The sequence below is a fragment of the Balaenoptera acutorostrata genome, chromosome 9 (genome assembly GCF_949987535.1).
Source record: "Balaenoptera acutorostrata chromosome 9, mBalAcu1.1, whole genome shotgun sequence".
Taxonomy (NCBI): Eukaryota; Metazoa; Chordata; class Mammalia; order Artiodactyla; family Balaenopteridae; genus Balaenoptera; species Balaenoptera acutorostrata.
In genome coordinates, this window is record NC_080072.1 from 101,029,294 (window position 1) to 101,051,562 (window position 22,269).

The following is a 22,269-nucleotide window of genomic DNA, read 5'->3' on the forward strand; positions in this document are numbered from 1 at the left end:
GAGAACTTGGCTCATGCTGGGATTGAATCATTGCTGTTTCTTCAACACTCACCATCCTATGCCATGACGATGAGGAGGATTATTACACCTGGATAGGGAGACAGTCTTTAAATAAAGAAGTGAGTGTCTACTAAATCCTAATCTTCTCTAAAAGGAAGTCGATAGAGATCTAATACTGAAAAATCAAGAAAAATAGTACACTGTGATATTTCGAAATATGGATGTAAAAACTAGAAGAATTAAAAGATTTAAAATAGTTGTCTCAGAAGCATTAGAACTGGAAGATAAGAAGATTGGGACATGGGATTGCCATTCTTCAATACAGCATTATTTGACTTTTTACCAGTATTATTTTGATAAAAGTAAAAATTAAATGAAAACAGTTTTCTCTTACCATTTACAAACATAGAGTTAAATATCTGAAGAAACCACCAAAAAACTTTTTAAATGACTAAGAAAAATAATTGGGAAGTGGAGAGGGCCTAGGCAAGGGACTGCTATTTTTCACTTTAAGCTTCTCGTACTACTTGATTTTTTTTTTTTTTTTTGCATGGCAATTTGACAAAACTTTAAAAATTAAAATTTTCCAAGGGAAAACAATTAGAAATAACAACTGAAATATGTAAGTGAAATTTGCTTTTGTTATATTGAGTCAAATCATCAGAAAACAAACGCATATCAAGAATAAAATAAAGAACTCAAAAAAAAAAGTGAGTGTCTAAAAGAAATGCTCTCAATTAGTAGTTCTCAAACTGAGATGTTGACAAGCTCACAGGTGGCCTATGGGCTCATCTGCTACAGAAATATTGTTTATAATCTGTTGGTGATGACACTTCACATACATTTGTATTTTACTTAGAGTTTTCCCCTTTTTGGTAAAACAGTACCATTAATCTAAGTCAATGCTGGTGAGTTGTGCGTAGATAGTTTGTCTATTTTTATAAAATTAAGTAGAAGTTTGTGGGGTAGCTGGACCATGAATCAAAAAAAGACTAAGAAGTTCTGGTTTGAGGGACCTCTCTGGGACCTTACTGGCCCTAAAATCTTCATTGTTGACAAGTATTTGTTGAGCATCTACTATGAGGTGGCTGGGTGCTGGGAATCTAGAGGTAAATGGCTTGGACCCTACTCTTTATATAAATATAACGATACCAATGCGTATGATTGTGGTACAGAGCAGGAAGTGCAGTAATCTCGGGATGTCCTGGCCGTTAAGCGTGTCTGTGTATTCCATCTTCCCCACTTACCTTCACCTGTGTGTGACCTTGGGTGCACTTCAGCTGTGATGCCAAGTTACGACACTTAGCTGGCAGAGTTTGTAAGCGTTGGAAGAGGTAATGCCGCCAAAGCATGAAGCACATAGCAAGGACCTAATTACTAGCTATCGTCATTATTTCCCGGAAGGCTGCCCTGTCTGTTAATTTGCGTCTGCCATCTGACCACACCATGTCCACTGAAGTGGCGAGTCCAGAGTGTGACCACATGCTGCCGTGCATTGGTGTGAAAATCAAGTTGTGTTTCTGTTTGTTTTCCTTTTTAGCAGGAGTGGTTGAAGATCCCTGTGTGGGGGCGGACTGTCCCAATCGAACCTGTGAGCTGGAAAACGGAGGGGAGCTGTGTGGCTGCATGGAGGCCCCGCCCTACGGAAACAGTGAGTGACACCTGCCGCCCCCCCACCCCCAGCCAGACAGGCCCCGCGGGAGACGCCCGGCAGCCATGTAGGAAGGCTTTCGGGTGGGAGCCCGCACGTCCCACACTGTGGGTTAGAAACCCAAGTAACGAAGCTTTCCTGAGCATTTAAGCAGAACAAGGAAGGAACCCGACCTCTTCAAAGCAGGCTAATGTTCGTTTCCTTGTAGCTACATCCTTTTCTTCAATAAATGATAACACACAAATTGGGACATGCATAGAATCAGCCAGCTCCATCTGAGGCCATGTTCAACATCAGAGGGATCCAAATTGATCTTTTAGACTCACAGGGAGATAAGGTGGTTTGACGAAAACATGAAAGAATCAGGACGAGAGTGCCAGGTGCTGTAAGACGTGTTTAAAGCCAGCTTTATCTGGCCCGAAGCTTTTCGGTGGGTCCTGAAGAAAACAGAAATGTTGAAGCAAACGGCAAACAACTAGGACTCCAGGTAGGAGTCCCCTTAAGGTAGGAATGGCCTTGTCCCCTGGCCAAGAGCGCACTCGTTTTGTCGGCTTGTGGGGGACCTGCTTTGCTTCCCAGCTCCGTGTCCTTGGCTGAACCGAGGAACTCAGAAGGCACATGCCACGTTTAGCATCATCAGAGAATGAAAGCCTGGTTGACCAGAAGGCTCCACAGAAGGGGACCACATGTGCTGTTCAAAGGCTTCACCTAAGCAGATAAAAATGTTTCTCTCTGTTTCTTTAGAGCTTATTAGCCTGTGTTTGTGTACTCACGGAAAATGTCCATTGGTGCATTCCATTTCAAAAAACAAGAGCTCCTAGTGCTGGCCTGGGTACCAGCTGGGCTGTGGAATGGCCTGACCAGGGCTGCCCTCACTTGGGGCATGTTCTTTAGCCAGGCCACAGTGAGCCAGATGCGGTATGGAGCTTACAGACAGTAGCTACCGCCAAAGTGGGGCGGAAATACTGGGTTTAGGAAGAAAAGATCAAAGACACTTTGTATAGCATTTTCATCTTTAAAAAAAGGCTCTCTGGGGACTTCTCTGGTGGTCCAGTGGTTAAGACTCCTCGCTTCCAATGCAGGGGGCGTGGGTTCGATCCCTGGTCAGGGAACTAAGATCCCACATGCCGCACGGCATGGCCAAAAAAAAAAAAAAAAGGCCCTAGCATTGCCCAAGTTATTGCTTCGAATGAGTTCATATACTCATTTAGTTTGATCAGAGCTTCATTAGAAATGCTGCAGCCTGTGTGTGAAGACCATCAGCCTCTTCTAAAGAGAATGGGGCGCCTCGCCCACCCACACGGCAAGACCAACTCCCACTGACGTGCCTTTCATAATGACTGTTTCCCCACAGACTCCCACGACATCATTGACGCAGAGGTGACCTGCAAGGCTGCCCAGATGGAAGTGTCCATATCTAAGTGCAAACTCTTCCAGCTCGGCTTCGAGAGGGAGGGTGTGCGGATCAATGACAGGCAGTGCACCGGCATCGAGGGAGAGGACTTTATCTCCTTTCAGATCAACAACACCAAAGGGAACTGTGGAAACATTGTGCAGGTGAGGAATGAGGGCAGGAAAGAGCATCTGGCTGAGGTGGTGGCAGCTCCAGGTGTTGGCACATTGATTGTTCTTAAGCCAACTTCAGGGGTTCGACTTAGAAACATGCTCCTTGGAAAACAGCAAAAGGCATGCGCGAAATGAAGGACAGCGGGAAAATAATCATTGGGTGCTAAGTGGTTGAACTGAAAGCAAGATGAGTGACATGCTTCCTTCCCTGGTTTGCGCTGTCTGCTGTCATCCTTTGCCCTGCATGCTGACACGTTTTTACCTCTCTCATGCTTCTGTTGTTCTTCCAGGTAAAGACAGCTGGGTTCAGCTATTGCAGGGTGTAAGGGTGTCCCAGACATCACTTAACAGTTGGCTGCAGAAATACAGCAAGGTCACAACATTTTGTGTCGGGTTATCCAATTCATAGGTTAGCAAAGCATCTCACTTCTCTTCCTCCTGTGCCTTCCTACTGTCTTTTTTTGATAACTGTGTTCATTAACACTTTTTATCAGGGAGTGAAAGGTGCAAGACGGTGAAACATGCGTGTGTTCATCTTGGTACTTGTGGGCATGTCTGGTACAATATTTGGCGGAGGCTGGATTTTGAATTAAGACTTGAAAGAGAAGATACATATTACCTCAGGATGGCAATACTTCATGCTGTCCCCAGCTTGGGTTCCCACAGATAACTGGGGACTGGTTGTACTTAGAATTCTGTGGTACATGACATCGCCCTCCGTGGGCATTCAAGGTTATCAGACTGAAGGGTGCTGTTGACATCTATTGTAATACTTATTTTTTCCAGTAAGTGCTGAGACTAGCTCCATCCTGATTTATATTGGCCTCTGGGTTATATATGAAATGAAGCCATTTTTCCACTTTCCGGCCGGTGGATTTGAAATGCAAGCCACATACTCACGCCCAGATTTAATGATTTCTGACCTCCCTTTGTTTTGCAGTCCAATGCCACTCATATCATGTATAAAAACACCATTTGGATAGAAAGTGCCAACAATACTGGCAACATCATCACCAGGGACAGGACGATCAGTGTGGAATTTTCATGTGCTTATGAGCTGGATATCAAGATCTCCTTGGACTCTGTCGTGAAGCCTATGCTAAGGTAGAGAATCTCGTGGGCTGTGCACGTTGCTCTGTCTTTTCCTTGACAGTTAAGGTTAGCACAATCAAAACTGCTAGCATCTGTCTTTGAAGCACTAAGGAGAGAATAATTCATATCTTCTGAACCTAGATGCCTTAGACCAGCATTGTTCGATAGAACTTTCTACAGTGATGGGAATGTCCTATATCAGTACTGTCCAATACAGTAGCTGTATGTGGCCATTGAGCACTTGAAATGTGCCAGGGGGAGAGAGGTGCTGAGGAATTGAATTTTTAATTTTAATTAAAATTAGATTTAATTATTTAAATTTAATTATTAGACTTTACTACTCTCTGCTTGGCCTTCCCTCTGCGTTTTCAGCTTGGAAAACGGTAAGTAATTGAACAGATAACGTTGCTTGGGGTTCCCCGACTTACGACTGTTTCCCTTGTAGCGTCATTAACCTGACAGTTCCAACCCAAGAAGGCAGCTTCACCACCAAGATGGCGCTCTACAAAAATGCCTCCTACAAACATCCATACCGCCAGGGCGAAGTGGTGCTGACGACTCGAGATGTGCTGTATGTAGGGGTCTTTGTGGTTGGAGCCGATTCCACGCATCTGATTCTGACGCTGAACAAATGCTACGCCACCCCCTCCCGCGACAGCAATGACAAGCTCCGATACTTCATCATTGAAGAAGGGTGGGTAGCCTCTTCTTGGAGGACGGTCTCAGAGCCTTTAGTATCAGATTTGTCTACATTGTTTTTTAGGGAAGAGAATGGGAACTAACATTTGTTGACGACCTACAGGGCAAGCATTTTGCACCCAAGAACTATCTAATCCTGATGACAACGTATGAGGTAGATATTATAAGCCCCATTTTACAGATGAGAAGGCTGAGGCTTAGTGAATCAAGCAGTGCTTAAAATCACACAGCAATTTAGTGGTAGATCACCAGTTCCATGTGGCATTAACTACAAAATGCTTTACTCTCAATGTGACCCAAGAGGGCATTCTGTCCTGCCTACTTTGAATTTCAATCTGAGTTGAATGTGGATTATCTGCAAATGAAAGGATGTAAGGAGAATAACTAAAGGTTGGTGAATAGGACATCTATGAAAATTAAAAAGGGATTAGAATAATAGCTTATAAACTTTTTTTTTTTTTTTTTTTTTTACTCACCAGTATATGCCCAGCACCTAGCATATTTCCTGAAACAGAGTGGTTATGCAACAAAATTATTGAATGAATGAATAAAAGAATGGGTAAATGAAAAAGAAGAAAAGACTGTGGACCAAACAACAACCATGATAATTATCTTTATTTTATAAAAACACTTACTGGTTTTGTCAAGCAACAATACTTTTTTAACAGGTTTATTGCATACATAATTTATATACAATATAATGTACTTGCCCTAAGTGTAAAATTCAATGATTTTTAGTAAATGTACAGAGAAGTGCAACCATCACCATAATCTAATTTTGGAACATTTCCATCATCCCAGTACCATAATTCTTAAAAGCAGTTGACTATGTTAATCAAAATTCTTTCTCTTATAAGTGGTAGAGACCATTTCAAACTAGTTTATGCAAAAGCAAGGCACTTAATGGTTACAAAACCAAATCACATTAAGTAGATGCAGCTTCAGGGATGATTGGGTCCAGGAAGCCAGATGCTGTCAAGACTCCCTCCCTCCCTCTATCCGTTGCTCTCTGTTTCTCTGTCTCTGTCTCTGTCTCTCTCTGTCTCTGTCTCTCTCATTGACCTCGTTAGACACTGGCATTTTTTTCTGCATTGTAACCCCCAGGAGTGAGCATTCCTTCTAACCCCAATTCAGGCAATCCCTGAGAAGGAGTATGATTAGCCTTTCTTGGATGGATTTCCTCTGCCTTGTTTGGAGGAGATGCAACATTAAATTGCCTGGTGTTGGGGAGGGCAAAGTTTTTCTTGACCCTCTTAGGGTTCCTGGCTGGGTCTGAACATTAAATGGACAAAGACAGATTAACAGGAAAAAAGTATAACATTTATCTAATGTAAGTTTTACGTGACATGGGAGTCTTCATAAGGAAACAAAGACTCGAAGAAACAGTTCAAGCTGAGTATTGTTATGCCCGGTTTGATGAAGAGTGGACAGTCGTGGAGAAGGTCAAGAGTATGTGGTAATTGTAGTAAACTGCGGGGAATCTTAGCCAGACTGTTCAGATTCTTCTCAGTGTCCCTTTGTCTTCAGAAATAAGGATGCTCCTTTCCTTCTGGTATAGGGAGGGCACCTCTCACATAAGGGCTTTATGACCTGTTTCAGGTGAGAAGAGTGACCTTCCTAGTTCTGCCATTTTCTCAAACTCCTTCAGCTTAAAATATTCAAGGTGTCAGGTTTGGGGGTAGTGTTTCTTGAACCCTATCCCAGGCCTGAGTCAGCATGCCTCCCTGGAGTGGTCAGGGAGTGCTATGGATACTGTAATTATCCTTAAAGTTGGGGAAGGAAGGAATGGTTCCCCCAAAGAAGAAGAGTACGGTTCTAGGTGGACAAACAATAAATAGCCACTATTTTGCACATGAACAGGCTCAGAGCCTGTACGCAGCTCACCCAAGGACACCCAACCAGCAAGGGGCAGAGGAGGAAATCCTTCAAGCACCAAGACGCATCAACTCCCTACCTGGCCGGGTGTGGCTTGTGGCCTGCGTTGCTGAGGCATAGAGTGGGATTTTCAGCAAAGCCCTCCTGAAGGCACTATCTTTTTGAGTTGATGTTTAGCCTCCCTAGAGGCAGAGGGAAGGACTTGGTGACTATGTGGTGTCTCAACAGGCCCAGATGCTCCGGCTAACATCACAGGTCTCCATTTCTTCATCTGTTCCCTTCCTCCCCCTCCCCTCGCCCCAGCCATGGTCCTTTCCCAAAGTAAAAGAGCTATGATCTGAGCCGCTGTACAAATGCAAACCCGGGTGGGCAGGCTTGGGTTGCCTTTGAAGGACACTGTGGCATTTAGCATTTTTTAAATAGTATTTAATAGAGTTGACCCAGAGAGGGAGAGTAAGTGAGCGGGTTCGTAAATCTCAGCTCCCCCCAGGGTCTGGATGAAGGTCTTCAAATTAAACTGTTGTTGGGTGTGAAGTAATTTCATCCTGTGAGAGAATTTAATTCATGCGTCCTCTTGACCTTTCTTGGAGGGATGTGGTTATTGGTTTTTTCCAGTGAGCTTATGGGAAAACTGCTGCTCAGTGCTGAATGACTGAGCAGCAGAATGGGTCCGCATCAGAATCTCGGGGGAGGGGTCAGCCGCTCCTCTCCAGCTACGTTGGGGGCAGAGACGCCACCGCCATCTACCAGTGATGCCAAGGTCTGGGCACACGAAGGTCACTTCTCTGTTCTCTTCATGTGCCCAGACAGAGGAAAGGACACTTGTTCCTCTCATAGTGGACAAAGGATTCTAGTGGTCGGTTGTTTTGTCCCCCAAAGGCGGCATCCAAACAGCCTGTCCCTGCTTCCCGAGGCCCCTTCCTTCTGCTTCCTGTTTTTCTGACACTTCAACCTCGAATCATCTCTCTGGGAGTTGGGGGTCTAGTTAAGACGGAAGGTCTGCGTGAAGACTGGAGGGCTGAGAACATTGTAGAATCCTTGGACCAATTTAGATTATTCAAATGAGTCACAGTGACACGGAAAAGTATGGCAAGTAAGTTTTTGTTTCAAAGCATTTAGGAAACTATTGCCTTATGGACTAATTACCAAACTGAATAGGGTGGGAATGCTGAAGGATAACTTCAATTTTTAATTTTCCTTATCACGAAGCTATTGAATCCTGGGGGCCAGGGGAAGGAAACATAAGGAAAAGAGTCACCCTCTTTATCTTGATAAGATCGTTTTAAAGAGTTTCTTGGCCACAGTGGGCCAACCTTGGCCATGGAAGCACAATTCATTCATTCACTCACTGATTCATCCAGTCTAAAAAAAAGATTTTTATTTTGGTCTAAAAATTAAGTATAATTTTAATACCATATTTCAAACAAAACAGTTCTGAGAGTTAATACTGTATGTATGTTTCAAAAGTAAAAATACAGCTTTATATATACACATACATGTTCTCTCAGAGCTGAAAGACAGGTCATAGCTTTTATTGCTTCTCAGGCAAATATTTGTGAGTTTGACTAAAGAGCATCTAAGTATTTTTATTTTTCATTTTTTATTTATTTATTGTTTTACAGTACGTCCTTGTTGGTTATCTATTTTAAATATAGCAGTGTGTACATGTCAACCCCAAACTCCCAATCTATCCCTTGCCCCCAGCCTTCCCCCCCTGGTAAACATAAGTTCTTTCTCTAAGTCTGAGTCGATTTCTGTTTTATAAATAAGTTGATTTGTATCATTTTTTTAAGATTCTGCATATAAGCAGAATATCATATGATATTTATCTTTCTCTGTCTGACTTACTTCACTTAGTATGATAATCTCCAGGCCCATCCATGTTGCTGCAAGTGGCATTATTTCGTTCTTTTTAATGGCTGAGTAATATTCCATCGTATATATGTACCACATCTTTTTAAATACTTACTGCATGCCCTCCAGTGTGTTGGAGACACAGTGAGGACTACACCTTGGTTCCTGCACCCCAGGGGCTCAGCAGGGTGTTGTTGGCAAATCCAGGCAAAGCCACCTGTTCCTGCCTGGTCAGGGCATGTTTATATAGGAGGGGGAGCCGTAGATGGGCATTGGAGAAAGAGCAGGGTTAGTTAGCAGGGGAAGAAGTGCAGAGAGGCTTCCAGGTGGGGGAAACAGTACGTGAAAAGACCCTGGGGCATAAGAGGCTGTGGTCCATTTAAGAAACTCTAACAGGTGGAGGCAAGGTACCTGTGTCCCTGCCTGTTGGCTCAGTAGCACAAGGAGAGGGGAAGGGAGTGATCCCTACATCCAAACAATCGTTCAACTCATCTTTGACTGCTGGTCCGTCTTCTCCAGCTCCCACCTGTTTTCACCTGTGGGAAGATTTCCCAATAGAGCTTGAAAAAGGGGCCCCTGCCAAAATTGATAATTGACTGAAGAAAGTACAGAAGATGTAAGGACTCATCTTGTGTTTATTAAACTGATATCAGTAAAACACAGCATTGTGAGGGGGAGGAATGAGAAACTGGCGGGTAGGGAAATTGAGTGCAGGCCCTGTGGTCATTCTGTTTTTAGTTGCAGTTAAGATCCTAATTTGAGGTGCTATTTGATGCTTTTCCAACAAACTGAAACTATAAGGGAGTCGTAATAAATGACAGACCCACACACTCCAGAGGTCACCTTCAAACGCAAAGGCATTTTTACCGTTCATGATGGTTTTTGTATGAAACGTGAAAGTGTGAAGCAGAGAGTCCCTTTTTTCCGAATAGGTGTCAGAACATTAAAGACAACACCATTGGCATCGAGGAAAACGGTGTCTCCCTCACCTGTCGCTTCCACGTCACCGTCTTTAAGTTCATTGGGGATTACGATGAAGTCCATCTGCACTGCGCAGTGTCCCTCTGTGATTCAGAAAAGTACTCCTGTAAAATAGTAAGTGAGAGCATGAAAATTCAGTGCTTAGCTTTATTTCTCTCAGTTCCAGTTTTCCCCACGTGGGGAGTCACGAATCCCAACGTCGGTGGCTCTTTAGAGTTCTTTAGGACTCACTGCACCTGGCAGTGGCTGAATTGGAACCATCTTCAGAGGCCTAGGAGTGGCAGTCGTCTGTGCTGGAACAATAAGAGAGCAGGATAGAATGATGACCATTTACTCCTTTTATCTGACTTAGAAATGTCCGTCTGTTGTTGGCATAACACTAGACCAGGGTTTCTCAAACCTCAGCACTACAGACATTTTGGACCAAATGATTCTTTGCTGTAGGGCTGCCCTGTGCTCTGTAGGCTGTTTAGCAGTATCCCTGGCCTCTAGCCACTAGACCCCAGTATCACCTCCTCCCCACTTGCAACACCCAAAATGCCTCCTGACTTTGCCCAGTGTCCCTTGGGGGGCAAAATTAGCCCTGGTTGAGAACCAATATGCCAGAGTCTCAAGGAGCCAGGCCCCCCTGCATCTGAGGTGAGCGATGGGGCCAAGCTCCCCTCCACCACAGAAGCAAACTCCTGGGCTCAGGACGCACTTTATCCAGGTGTCCTTTAGACAGGGATTATCCCACAGATATCCAAATCTACATCCAGACCTGAGGCTGTGGAGGGGCTGGTGGGATAAGGTGACAAACCAATCATCTGGTCCATGCCAGGCTTACATCCCCACCACGTACGGCTATGTCCCTAAGACTTTATTGTACTAGTACCTGGTCCCTAACCTTTAACACTGCAGCTTTATGCTCGCCCCATGTTGGCCGAATCGAGATGTGAATTATGGTCGGAGCTACTTACAGACGCTGCTGCAAACACTCTTCTCTGATCTGATACAGGATCCTCCTCCCTGGGAAGGGAGCCTCTTTGAATCTAATTCTAGTGTGGAGAATATATTTAATTCTGTTCAACATAAAGTCCCGAGTCCCAGTGGGCTCAATGATCAAGAATGGATTGATTCTAATTAATCTGAGCTGCAGTCCTGCTCCAGGCTGAGCCACTGCCTCTTTTGGAGGTGGAAACGTGGTGAAGAATAAGTTATCAGCTTAACTGTGTGAAATTTTCCCTCCGGTGTTCTGTCTTTCAGAATTGCCCTCAAAATTCCAGGATTGCCACAGATTACGCCAAGGAGCCTAAAGAACAGATCATTTCAGTGGGACCTATTAGGAGAAAAAGTATGTATGTTCCCTAAAACACACTATAAATGATTCAAACAGTGGGATTTGAAGGCTCGGGCTAAGTCTGGGGTGTGTTTTGCCTACAAGGTGAATCTGGTGAACAAGGAGCTTGAGGACACCAGTTTGGGGACCCCAGTTTGAGAAGCCTGCCCGCTTCCATAATGAAATCTTTTCACGGACTATTAAAAACTCATGACAGTATCGGGATTTTTTCCTTCCACCCCTCTCTTGAAGGCCTTGCCCTTAGATACGAGTTGAAGAGCTGGACTGTCTGCAGGTAACTTGTCCAGCGGCTCTTTTTCAGGGCTGGACTGGTGTGAGGACAACGGAGGGTGTGAGCAGATCTGCACGAGCCGCGTGGACAGGCCTCTGTGCAGCTGCGTGACGGGGACCCTGCAGGAGGACGGCAAGAGCTGCAGAGGTGAGCACGACTCCCGTTCAGGGCTGGCAGCTGGGGACATAGGAAGTTCTTGACCCTGAGAAGGAGACAGTCCTATGTGAGGCCCACTCGGTCAGCAACTGATCTATGAGACTTCCAGAAAGTAAGAAGGAGAGATGAGGAAAACGCCTAAGGAATTCTAGCATCATTTTGGTTTTTTTTTTTAAACCTTTTGGTCCCTGCTCTTTTATCTAAAAGATAAAAGTGATTTTTTTTAAACATCTTTATTGGAGTATAATTGCTTTACAATGTTGTGTTAGTTTCTGCTGTATAACAAAGTGAATCAGCTATATGCATATGTATATCCCCATATGCCCTCCCTCTTGCGTCTCCCTCCCACCCTCCCACAGCTCTAGGTGGTCGCAAAGCACTGAGCTGATGTCCCTGTGCTATGCAGCTGCTTCCCACTAGCTATCTATTTTACATTTGGTAGTGTGTATGTGTCAGTGTTACTCTCTCACTTTGTCCCAGCTTACCCTTCCCCCTCCCCGTGTCCTCAAGTCCATTCTCTACAGCTGTGTCTTTATTCCTGTCCTGCCCCTAGGTTCATCAGGACCATTTTTTTGTTTTTAGATTCCATATATATGTGTTAGCATACGGTATTTGTTTTTCTCTTTCTGACATACTTCACTCTGTAGGATGGACTCTAGGTCCATCCACCTCACTACAAATAACTCAATTTTGTTTCTTTTTATGGCTGAGTAATATTCCATTGTATATATGTGCCACATCTTCTTTATCCATTCATCTGTCGATGGACACTTAGGTTGCTTCCATGTCCTGGCTATTGTAAATAGAGCTGCAATTAACATTGTGGTACATGACTCTTTTTGAATTATGGTTTTCTCAGGGTATATGCCCAGGAGTGGGAATGCTGGGTTGAATGGTAGTTCTATTTTTAGTTTTTCAAGGAACCTCCATATTGTTCTCCATAGTGGCTGTATCAATTTACATTCCCACCAGCAGTGGAAGAGGGTTCCCTTTTCTCCACACCCTCTTCAGCATTTATTGCTTGTAGATTTTTTGATGATGGCCATTCTGACTGGTGTGAGGTGATACCTCATTGTGGTTTTGGTTTGCATTTCTCTAATGATTAATGATGTTGAGCATCCTTTCATGTGTTTGTTGGCAATCTGTATATCTTCTTTGGAGAAATGTCTATTTAGGTCTTCTGCCCATTTTTGGATTGGGTTGTTTGTTTTTTTGATATTGAGCTGCATGAGCTGCTTGTATAGATGAAGGTGATATTTAAAGAAGGAAGTTACCCAGCCATTTAAGTACCAAATATTGGCCTTAGATCTGGCCCCAAGTCTACCTGGGTTGAGCTGGGACTGGGGTGTGTGATCCAAGAAACAAGGTTTCCTGCAATAGCCTTAGCTGCCAGGTGTCCCTGGTACCCTCTAAGTTAGTAGGACTCTCCTAAAGGTTGGGTTAATTTCGCTTCCTTGCTACCTGAGTCCAGGCCATTTGGAGAAAGTGGGTTCTTGGCAATGAAGAAAGTAGGTTCCTTTACTGGAATACCACAAAGATGTCTGATCCATGTCAAACAGGTATATTTTTTTTCATAGGACTTACTATGTCTCTCTCTGTTCACAGCCTCTAATTCTTCCATTGAACTTCAAGTTTGGACGCTGCTTCTCATCATGACCCAGATTTCATTATGGCATTTTGTCTATACATCAGGCACGACCTCATAATTAACTCAAGGTTGCTATATAAAGTACTGTCATTTACTTACTTCAACTCCCTGTAGGATAAAAGGTGTGTGCCCTTAAGTCAAAACCTATTTGAGATTGCCCACTGTCTCAAAGTGATGCCACCTGCCCCAAACGGTCAGGGTTCCAGAAAAGAGGGAAATGTCATGTTCCTCTTTCAAGGTATGCAACTGGGCTTCTAAAAGCCAGTTGTGGAAAACATATATCTTGCTTAAAATTTCCAAATAGTTGTCACTAGAAACGTTGGTTCGCATGAAAAACCGGTAAAGGAAAAAATTCTGGTTAGACAAGTCTGTCGAAAATCTGGCCAGAGAAATCTATCCCACCAGTGCTGTTTCTGTATCATAGTTTTTATAGAGAAAGGGCCTGTTGGAATGATATCGAATACTGAGAAGCGGTGATTGGAAGGTTTGACTCCCTCTAAGGAATCTCTCCGGTGTTTGGAAGCATCTGACCTCGACGCGCCTGTGTTACTCCCCTCCCCACACCTGCCCCTGTGTCCTCCAGCCCTGCCGGGCCACGTGGCCCCCGCACGTATTGTTTGCAGACCTGGGGACCCCAACACCCCATCTGTCTCTTCAGACCCAAACTCTTCTCTCTCACAAATCAACCAAATCATTTTTAACGTGTTTTATGCTTAAATAAACTTTGTGTTCAATTATTCTCATTACTCCGTGGCTGGAACCATACTTATCGATGTTAAGCTTTGCACACTAAATAGCATCCTCTGATTTAAAAAAAAAAAAAAAAAGACAGCAGCAGCAATTGGAGCAGGTAGGCCCTGATGGCCAGCGCTTTAATGCGTTTTGTTATGCGGCTATTTGTCCTGACAGAGCATTAGCAGGGCGTTTATTTAGGTGCCATGTGGAAGAGAAGCAGGCAGCGTCCTCTCCTGTATGTGGCACAACAAACCCACATTCACTATAATTAACTACATAATAGAGGGCCTGGTAAATATATCCCTGGGGTGCCTCTGTTTTTAAGGTTAAAAACAATGTAAACGCCACTTCAAGTTTATTTTGAAGTTGTTTTGGATTTAAGCTGATGGCATTTTTTTTCTTTTTCTGGGAACTCTGGGAAACGCTGAGCAGAAATCCTAGCGTCCTTGACCGTGGGTTGTGGGTACGATTCCTGTTGTCTTACGTATAAAAGGCCCGGCATCACACTGTCACTGGGCTGAAGAAGCGGGGTATAGACTGAGTCTGCGCTGAGCGGCTTTGCTCTCCCAGCCCCTGGGAGGGTCCACAAGCTCTAGCCTGGCAGTCATAGATGCTATGCGGCCAAGAGGACAACCGGTATTGATGGAGAAAAATATGCATCTGCTTCAACTTAGACATCTTAGGATCTTTTGGGAAAATGCTGAACATTGAGATGGATTAAGGAATCAAACCATCTGTTCTAGGAGAGACACAGTATCTCTTCCTCACCAGGATGGAAATTGATGTTATGCACATGGTTTTTTTCACGTGAAAATCCTCAACTCCAGACTTTCCCCCACTTCAAGATCAGCAGATTCAGAGCTCCATTCTCATTTCCATAGTCTAAGGTTTAGGTTTTCACAATCAGATTCTGAGTTGAACACAATAACATCTCATTTATTTTTTTTATTTGATTTCCTCAGATGAATTTTAACTGAAGACATACAAGGAGGAAATGTTTTCATATTTAATAACGTCTCTTTAATGATTTTCATATCAAAGTCACTAGAAATTTCTAAATTAAACACTATAATTGTTTTTTAGATTTTTTAATTAAATCCTTTCTTGCCACACTTTAATTCTTGGCCTTTGGTTTTCTCACTTGGTTGACATCTTTGTCTGTCATCAGGATAAGCTAGGTGTGGAGCCATATTAGAACACCCCAGAATCTCAGTGCCTTAAACAACAAAGATTTCTCTCTTTCTCACATCACGGGGCTCTGATCCTTACTTCCATCCTGGGAGGGAGGTTGATGAGACTTTATTATCTTTTTTTCTCTCAACAGAATTTATTGAACAATTTATCCTTTCCCCATGGGACTTCAGTACCACCTTTATCATATATCAAGTTTCAACCTCTGGGGTTCTGTTTGTGAGCTCTTGATTCTCTTCCATTGGCTTATTTGTCTGTTCCTGTGTCAGAATCACATTATTATTGAGATATAATTGACGTATAGCATTACATCAGTTTCAGGTGTATGACATAATGATTCGATATATATATACACACACTAGGAAGTGATCATCGCAAAAGTCTAGTTAACATCCATCACCATACACAGTTACAATTTTTTCTCCTGTGATGAGAACTTTTAAGATCTACTCTTTTAGCAGCTTTCAAATATGCAATACGGTATTATTAGCTATACTCACCATGCTGTACATTACATCCCGAGGATGTATCTATTTTATAACTGGAAGTTTGTATCTTTTGACCCTCTTCACCCATTTTACCATGCCTCTAGCAACCACCAATCTGTTCTATGTTTTTTGTTTTGTTTTGTTTTTAGATTCCCCCCTATAAGTAAGATAATAGTATGTTTGTCTTTCTCTGTCTGACTTATTTCATTTAGCATAATGCCCTCAAGGTCCATCCATGTTATTGCAAATGGCAGGATTTCTTCCTTTTTTATGGCTCAATAATATTCCATTGTATATATAGACCACATCTTCTTTATTCATTCACCCATAGATGGATACTTAGGTTGTTTCCATATCTTGGCTATTGTAAATAATGCTGCTGTGAACACGGGGGTGCAGGTATCTTTTCGAGTTAGTGTTTTCATCTCCTTTGGATAAATGCCCAGAAGTGGAATTGCTAGATTGTATGGTAGTTCTGTTTTTAATTTATAGAGGAACCTCCATACTGTTCTCCACAGTGGCTGCACCCATTTACATTCCCACCAATGAGGGATTCCCTTTTCCCCAAGTCCTCACCAGCACTTGTTATTTCTTGACACTTCATTATCTTTTGATGCTGCCAGCTCAACACGAGGCTCTGGGGCTCACCTCAGCAAGGGGTCACACCCCAGAAGGGACACACACACTTCTGTTCCCATTTCACTGGCCAAAGCAAGGTACATGGCTGGAACTAACTTTCAGAGAGGGGCAATTGTGAACTTCCCATGAAACTGGGAGGGAGAAGAACTGGAAATCTGTGGTGATGGCTGCCAAGTAGTCTCTGAGCCAGTCATGCCTATCTGTATTAAAGAGAAACACATCTACAGAACTAAAAACAAACAGGCCCCTTAGCTGACTGTCTGCAAGGCAGAAGAACTGGGAGATGATCCTGACCCTTCTACTAATTTAATTCTCGGCTTGAAATAAATCATTTGAGATCACAATACCTTAACTTTCCTCTCTATAAAACAAGAACTTTAAGCTTTTTAAAAAATATTCTTAGGTTAGAAAATGACATGATACAAACATAAACCATATGATATCATATATTTAGAGAACTCCAGAACACTGCCTTCTCCTGCCACTCAAAAAGATTTGCTTCAAGGAAGCGGGGCGGGGGGCTGGGGGGCTGGGGTGAGGGGGAAGCACATGTTTAGTGAAGGTGAAAAAGGAAGTTAATTGGGAATCTTATTAACTTGGTATTTCTCTGATATCAAAAGAAACAACATCTCGGGGTCTGGCATTTCTGACAATTGAGAATTCTATAATTAGTTTCTTAACCAGTAGTAAGTATGCACTCTGCTCAAAATCCTAGTGCCAAAACTTGAAAGCACGAATTGTTTCACATTGTCTAATATTCTAGCTATTTTTAGAACCATTTGACATTTAGTGAGAGCTTGAAATCTAATAAAACTTCTTTCAACCAAGGAAATTAAGTAATTATCAAAAAATGACAATCATACACGTTTAAAGTAATAAAGAATTACTTCTTTACTAATTCTGAATTAATTTAGCATCTACCCCATTTTGAACCTTCCAGCCTCTCTCCTTGAACTCAGGGGATTTCTGCATCCTGTATAGCAGTGCGATTTGGTCCTGGTTAGGAGAACACGATGGCATTTTTCAGGGCCCTGATTCACGGGAATCTGCAGCACAACTCAGTGAAAAAGAAAATCAAACAGCACCCTCTAGTGTCCGCGTTTTATTTTTGCATGAAACCCAAACGTATATTGAACGACACCAATCAAAATATGATTTCTCCCCCTCCTTGAAACCTTAGATGTGGAACATTACCAGAATATAGCTTTAGAGAACACATCAAATGCCAAGGACATTTCTGGAGAACAGTGTGAGATTTATTCTTATGCACCCAGTAAGCATCATTCCAGGAAAATACCAGCTCTTGGTATCCCATGCAAATTTTGCCCTTAATATCTCTCTCTCTAACGTGTTGACAAAAATAGCTGTCGAGAAAAATTAAGTATCTCTTTAAAATGCTGAGAAATAAACAATGTGATCAAGAAAAGCCATGAAATATTTAGCGGTCTTTCTTTTCCCCCAGCAGAACGTGAAATACTTTCTTATGAATCTAAAGCACAACAACCGTAACTCTGGTCTGACTAATGGAAGACTCTGTTTGTGATGGTTTAATTATGTTTGCTGAAATATGACTCTCATATAAGACAACATCCCCGTGGCAGAGGGACAGATCTCTGTCTATAGACAGAAATAAAACACAAAGACTCATCGTTCCATGAATAACTTGGTAATCAAATTCTCTTTGCTAAGGAAACAAATGGAGGAAGAATGTTCATTGTACATTTTGCAGTGTGTTTGTTTGCATGTGGCCTCTGGCTTAGCTGCTGTTTCATTCATTAGCATAAAATATTGATGATGAAATAGTTTTGAAACTTAGACATTCTCTCATCAGATGAAATAACAATACCTTATGCTCATGGAGCATCTTTCATAACAAATGCTTTCCCACCCATATTTACTATTATTCAATCCTAAATCATGCTGCATTTTGACAGAGAAATCAGAGGGAAAGTTTTAGGTTGAAGTTATAATGGTTTAAAGTACTAGCTAAGGAAAAATGCAAACCCACTCATATATGTGTGCTTGTGCTTATAGGTTTATTGAGTAATTTCCAGCTTCTTATGAGACATATGAGAATGATAGCAGTCTTTTCAGCCTTTTGTGCCTTTTAAGAACAAACAAACCATGACATACCATTCTTGATTTCCCCCACTAACTCCTGAATTTCTTTGGGGAATAGTTTAGGGTACAATAATCCACTGATATTACCCTATTTTTAGTTGGGCAAAAATATATGATTTTACTGAAAAGGATAACATATTTACTTATGGTACTTTAGGTCTTGAAAATCTTTGCATTGGCTCTATCTAGAACTCACAAAATTTTTCTGATTTAAACACTCTATTCACATAGAAATATGCTATTAATTATATGTTAATCAAAGACAAAAATGCGTGGCTCCTGTACTTTCCTCTTACCTGCCACAAACATTCTCAATGCAACCAGCCATCCTAGTCCTTGAATGTAGTTTAAATATCTACGTGGATCATTCAAATCAAGGAGTTACAAGTGTATATTCAATGATGTTCTCCATGAGTCTGAATTCACGACTGCAGAACGCTGTTAAGAAATATCTGCATCCCTGCAAAAGAGGAATTCTGCTCTCTTGAAGAGTCCTGATCAGAAAGCAATTTGGCAAACTAATTCGACAAGGGAAAATGATGAATGATAAATGAACATAAAATGTGAAAGTGTCTAGGTGTTGTAGCAGAATATTAAAGGCATAAAGTGAGAACTGTGGATAGCACAGAACACTTTTTTTTTTTTCCTCTAAAAAAGCCACAGATTCTAAATGCTTACTTTGAACCTCCAAGACAGGAGTGGAAATATTCTAAATATTAATTCCAGATTAGCAGAGTCTAGAGATGCTTGGCCCCTGTAGATTGTATTCACATCTCCCATGTGTTAACATTTATTAGTTGTACTTTTGCCCTTTTGGCCCTTTTCATAAACAATTACTTTCACTAGTTAACTTTAAGTGGAAATCAAGAACTAGGTCAACAGAGGGAGAGAAATCTTACCACATTTATCTTAAAAACCCACCACCACCTTGGACCATAGTGAACAATTTAGTGAATGACTGCAATCAGTTTAAATGCACACTATTTAGGCAAATTGCCCTGAAAGCACAGATTGCCTAAATCCTAGGGAAACACATCTCCACACACAACTTTAAATACTTTTAATTTTAGGAAGAGCAGTTTACGACAGTCACAACAAATGAGGACTTTGTTGTGTTCCCAGGTATTATACTCTAGAAACACAAATTCATCAAAAGTCATCTTTCCTGGGTAGACCCCCAAAGAGGCACCCGTGACTCCTAGAAGCCAGGAGACCTCACAGCTACAGCAGTATGAACACTTTATATTTCCTCTGCCTTTGAGTTTTCCATACTGTGTTGGCAGCTTGAAACTATAGAACTTAAAATTGGATGGTGGTTGAAATTTTCCATAATAAAATGTTGTAGAATGTATGGGTGTATTTCTAAGTCTTCTACCAAGAAGTGTCATTCTGAGGTGCTTGAATATTACAGAAACAACACAATGCCTCATCTTTTAGTCTAATCTTAGAAGTGGCTTCTTTAAATGCCACTTCCAAAACATGAAGTGATCACTGACAATGCATGCTTCTATGGCAGCTTTATTTTTATCAACAACTGAAAATGCAAGCATTTTCACAAATTCCTACATTATTTATCCCAATCCTATTCTGGGTTTTTCCTTCTCACCAGAAGAATGTAAATGTTCATAGGTTGGAAAAATGAGAGTGGCATAACCTTTCAGTTTTGTGAAGGTAGGACAAGAAGATTTCACTCCAACATGTAAGAAAGTGCAGCTGAGGACAGTAGAGAGAACGCAGACGGATCGGGGTTGGCCCATACTTCTCATGGGACCTCGAGAGAGCCAGGTTGACCAGATGCCATCAAAGGTAACTAACTTCCCCTTCCAACAATGACAAGAAAAGGAAAGTTCTCTCTTGCTAAAACTCCTAAGCAGATTTCGTTAAAAGGTAGGAGAAAATTATCTTAATTCTCTTTCTGAGATGTTTGGAAATACTCTAAGAAGGAGAACCGTGACTCCCTCAGATTTAATTCAGTGAGTGAAAATCTAATGGAATCCAGATCCAAGAAATGAAATGTAAAGACTGGATTACCCTGAGGAAGAAAGTTTGAATTTAATAAAATATTCCTTGTAGACACTAAGCCATATAAAGGAAAGAACAAAGTGTCTTGATACAATTACCTTCTGAACAAATGCATATTTTAAAACAACACTAAACTGATTACATTGCACAACAAGTAAATAAATATTAAGTCCAGTTCATAAGATACATAAGAAATACCAACAATTTCCCCCTAGGATGTTGTAAAACTGTTTCCTTGGCCATTCTCTTTTGCCTAAGTCCCAGTCATCAAGGACAGCTAAGCTTCCATTTACTTCTACAGGTGTGTGTGTGTGTGTGTGTGTGTGTGTGTGTGTAAATGTAAGACTCCAGAATGAGTTGTAAGAAAAGACTCTCATTATGATGAGTCTTAAAATTTGAAGTATTTAGCTCTGAGTTTTTCTTCTCTAAAATGTTAAATATTTAGCAAAAGTTCTATTTAATTTCTCCTGAGTTAGATGAGGAATCTATTGTTCAAAATCCATTCAACTCCATTTGTTATGTTTTCAGATTCTCAAAAATTTCCATGGTTCCCTCTGCCAGCTTGTCTAGTTTTGTCACGATAACATCCAAAACCTGACAGACAGAAAAGAAATTCTGAGATTTTTTCTTATGAAAGAAATATGGTCCTCTCAAACTGATCTCAAAAAAAAAAAAAAAAAAATGGGACCCAAGACTCTCATTACACCATGTGAAATAGAGCACTTGGCAAATACTGGAAAGCAAAGTCCCCTGAGGCAAAAAAAAAAAAAAAAAAAGGAAAGAAAAGAAAAATTCCTATCCCTAAATATCAGTGTGTGTTTGTTTTACTTTGTTGTTGTTTTAGGCAGAATCAATGAACGGAATCAAACTTCTCTTTAAAAGTAATTTGGAAAAACATATATGTTGCTCCCTTTTTCTTGTATATTCCTCAAAGCTTTGTCGGAAATGTAAGCTCATGAACCAGACACAAATTCCAAGAATGGCACTGACTTCAAATCAGGACTGTAGCTGTCCTTTGCAATAAAGTGTAAACTCAATGGAAATTTAGAAGTCAGTTCATCGAGATTTAGAAGCTTCCTGTGGATTTCTCGGGTCCTCCTGAAGAGGCAACTCTCCTGCTTATTTTTTCCAGCTATCATTTGTCTTTGATGACTTGGCATGTCAATCCAGCTCATCCAAATCATGTCAGAATTGAGAAATAGTTTAAAAAGGAGCCCTGTTTAGTTAACTCTGAAGATTAGAGTTTTTAAATCAACCGAAGAATTAAGACTTTTTTTAAAGAACCACAGTTATTATTTACTTACCGTATTCCAACCCTGTGGTGAGGACTTTTCATCTATTTCCTTTATTCCTCCTAAATAATCCTATGAAATCATTATTTTCCTATTTTATAGATGCTGGTCTAAAGAAGTTAACTTGCCCAAAGTCATTTTATTTGATTTCCCAGAATATTTGACAAAGTTGAAAGAATTATTGCAAGGGATCTTGTCTGGGCATCTTAGCAAATAAAATGCCAAATATGACAGGTTATCCATACTGTCATACTGTATACTGCTGGATACTTTATGTTATCCAGCATCACTAAGAGAGAGGTCAGTCAAGTACTCTGTTGTCCTTGGAGGGTTATCATGTGGATTATCACATTTTAAAAGAATTTTAGATTTTTTTATGCTAAAATTAATTTTACTCTAAAATTCCACTGAACACGAATTGATTTTACTCCTAGCATAAGAGTTCAGAACACAGATTCTGGAGTCAGACAGATTCTGGGTTTGAGTCCTAGTTTCACCACTTACTAGCCAGATATTTCATTCATTCATTCATTCATTTTTCAAATATTTATTGATTGCTTCCCTTGTACCAGGTATTGGTCTACAGCAGTAAATGAAAACTGATAAAGATGTAATTTCCAAAGGAGAAAAGTCCTATGAGTAAAGCAAA

General features: G+C 41.4%; 1 protein-coding gene across 1 annotated transcript in view; it reads left to right on the forward strand.

Moving 5' to 3' along the window:
• Nucleotides 1–13,795, forward strand: part of TECTA (tectorin alpha) — a 69,616-nt gene extending 55,821 nt beyond the window's left edge. The window contains exons 16-23 of the mRNA XM_007196694.2: nucleotides 1,541–1,651; nucleotides 3,006–3,208; nucleotides 4,158–4,321; nucleotides 4,755–5,003; nucleotides 9,670–9,832; nucleotides 10,964–11,051; nucleotides 11,359–11,475; nucleotides 13,090–13,795. Of these exons, the coding sequence (XP_007196756.2) occupies nucleotides 1,541–1,651; nucleotides 3,006–3,208; nucleotides 4,158–4,321; nucleotides 4,755–5,003; nucleotides 9,670–9,832; nucleotides 10,964–11,051; nucleotides 11,359–11,475; nucleotides 13,090–13,190 (1,196 nt within the window). The 3' untranslated portion in view covers nucleotides 13,191–13,795. The remainder of the gene's footprint in view (nucleotides 1–1,540; nucleotides 1,652–3,005; nucleotides 3,209–4,157; nucleotides 4,322–4,754; nucleotides 5,004–9,669; nucleotides 9,833–10,963; nucleotides 11,052–11,358; nucleotides 11,476–13,089) is intronic.
• The last annotated feature ends 8,474 nt before the right edge of the window (nucleotides 13,796–22,269 follow it).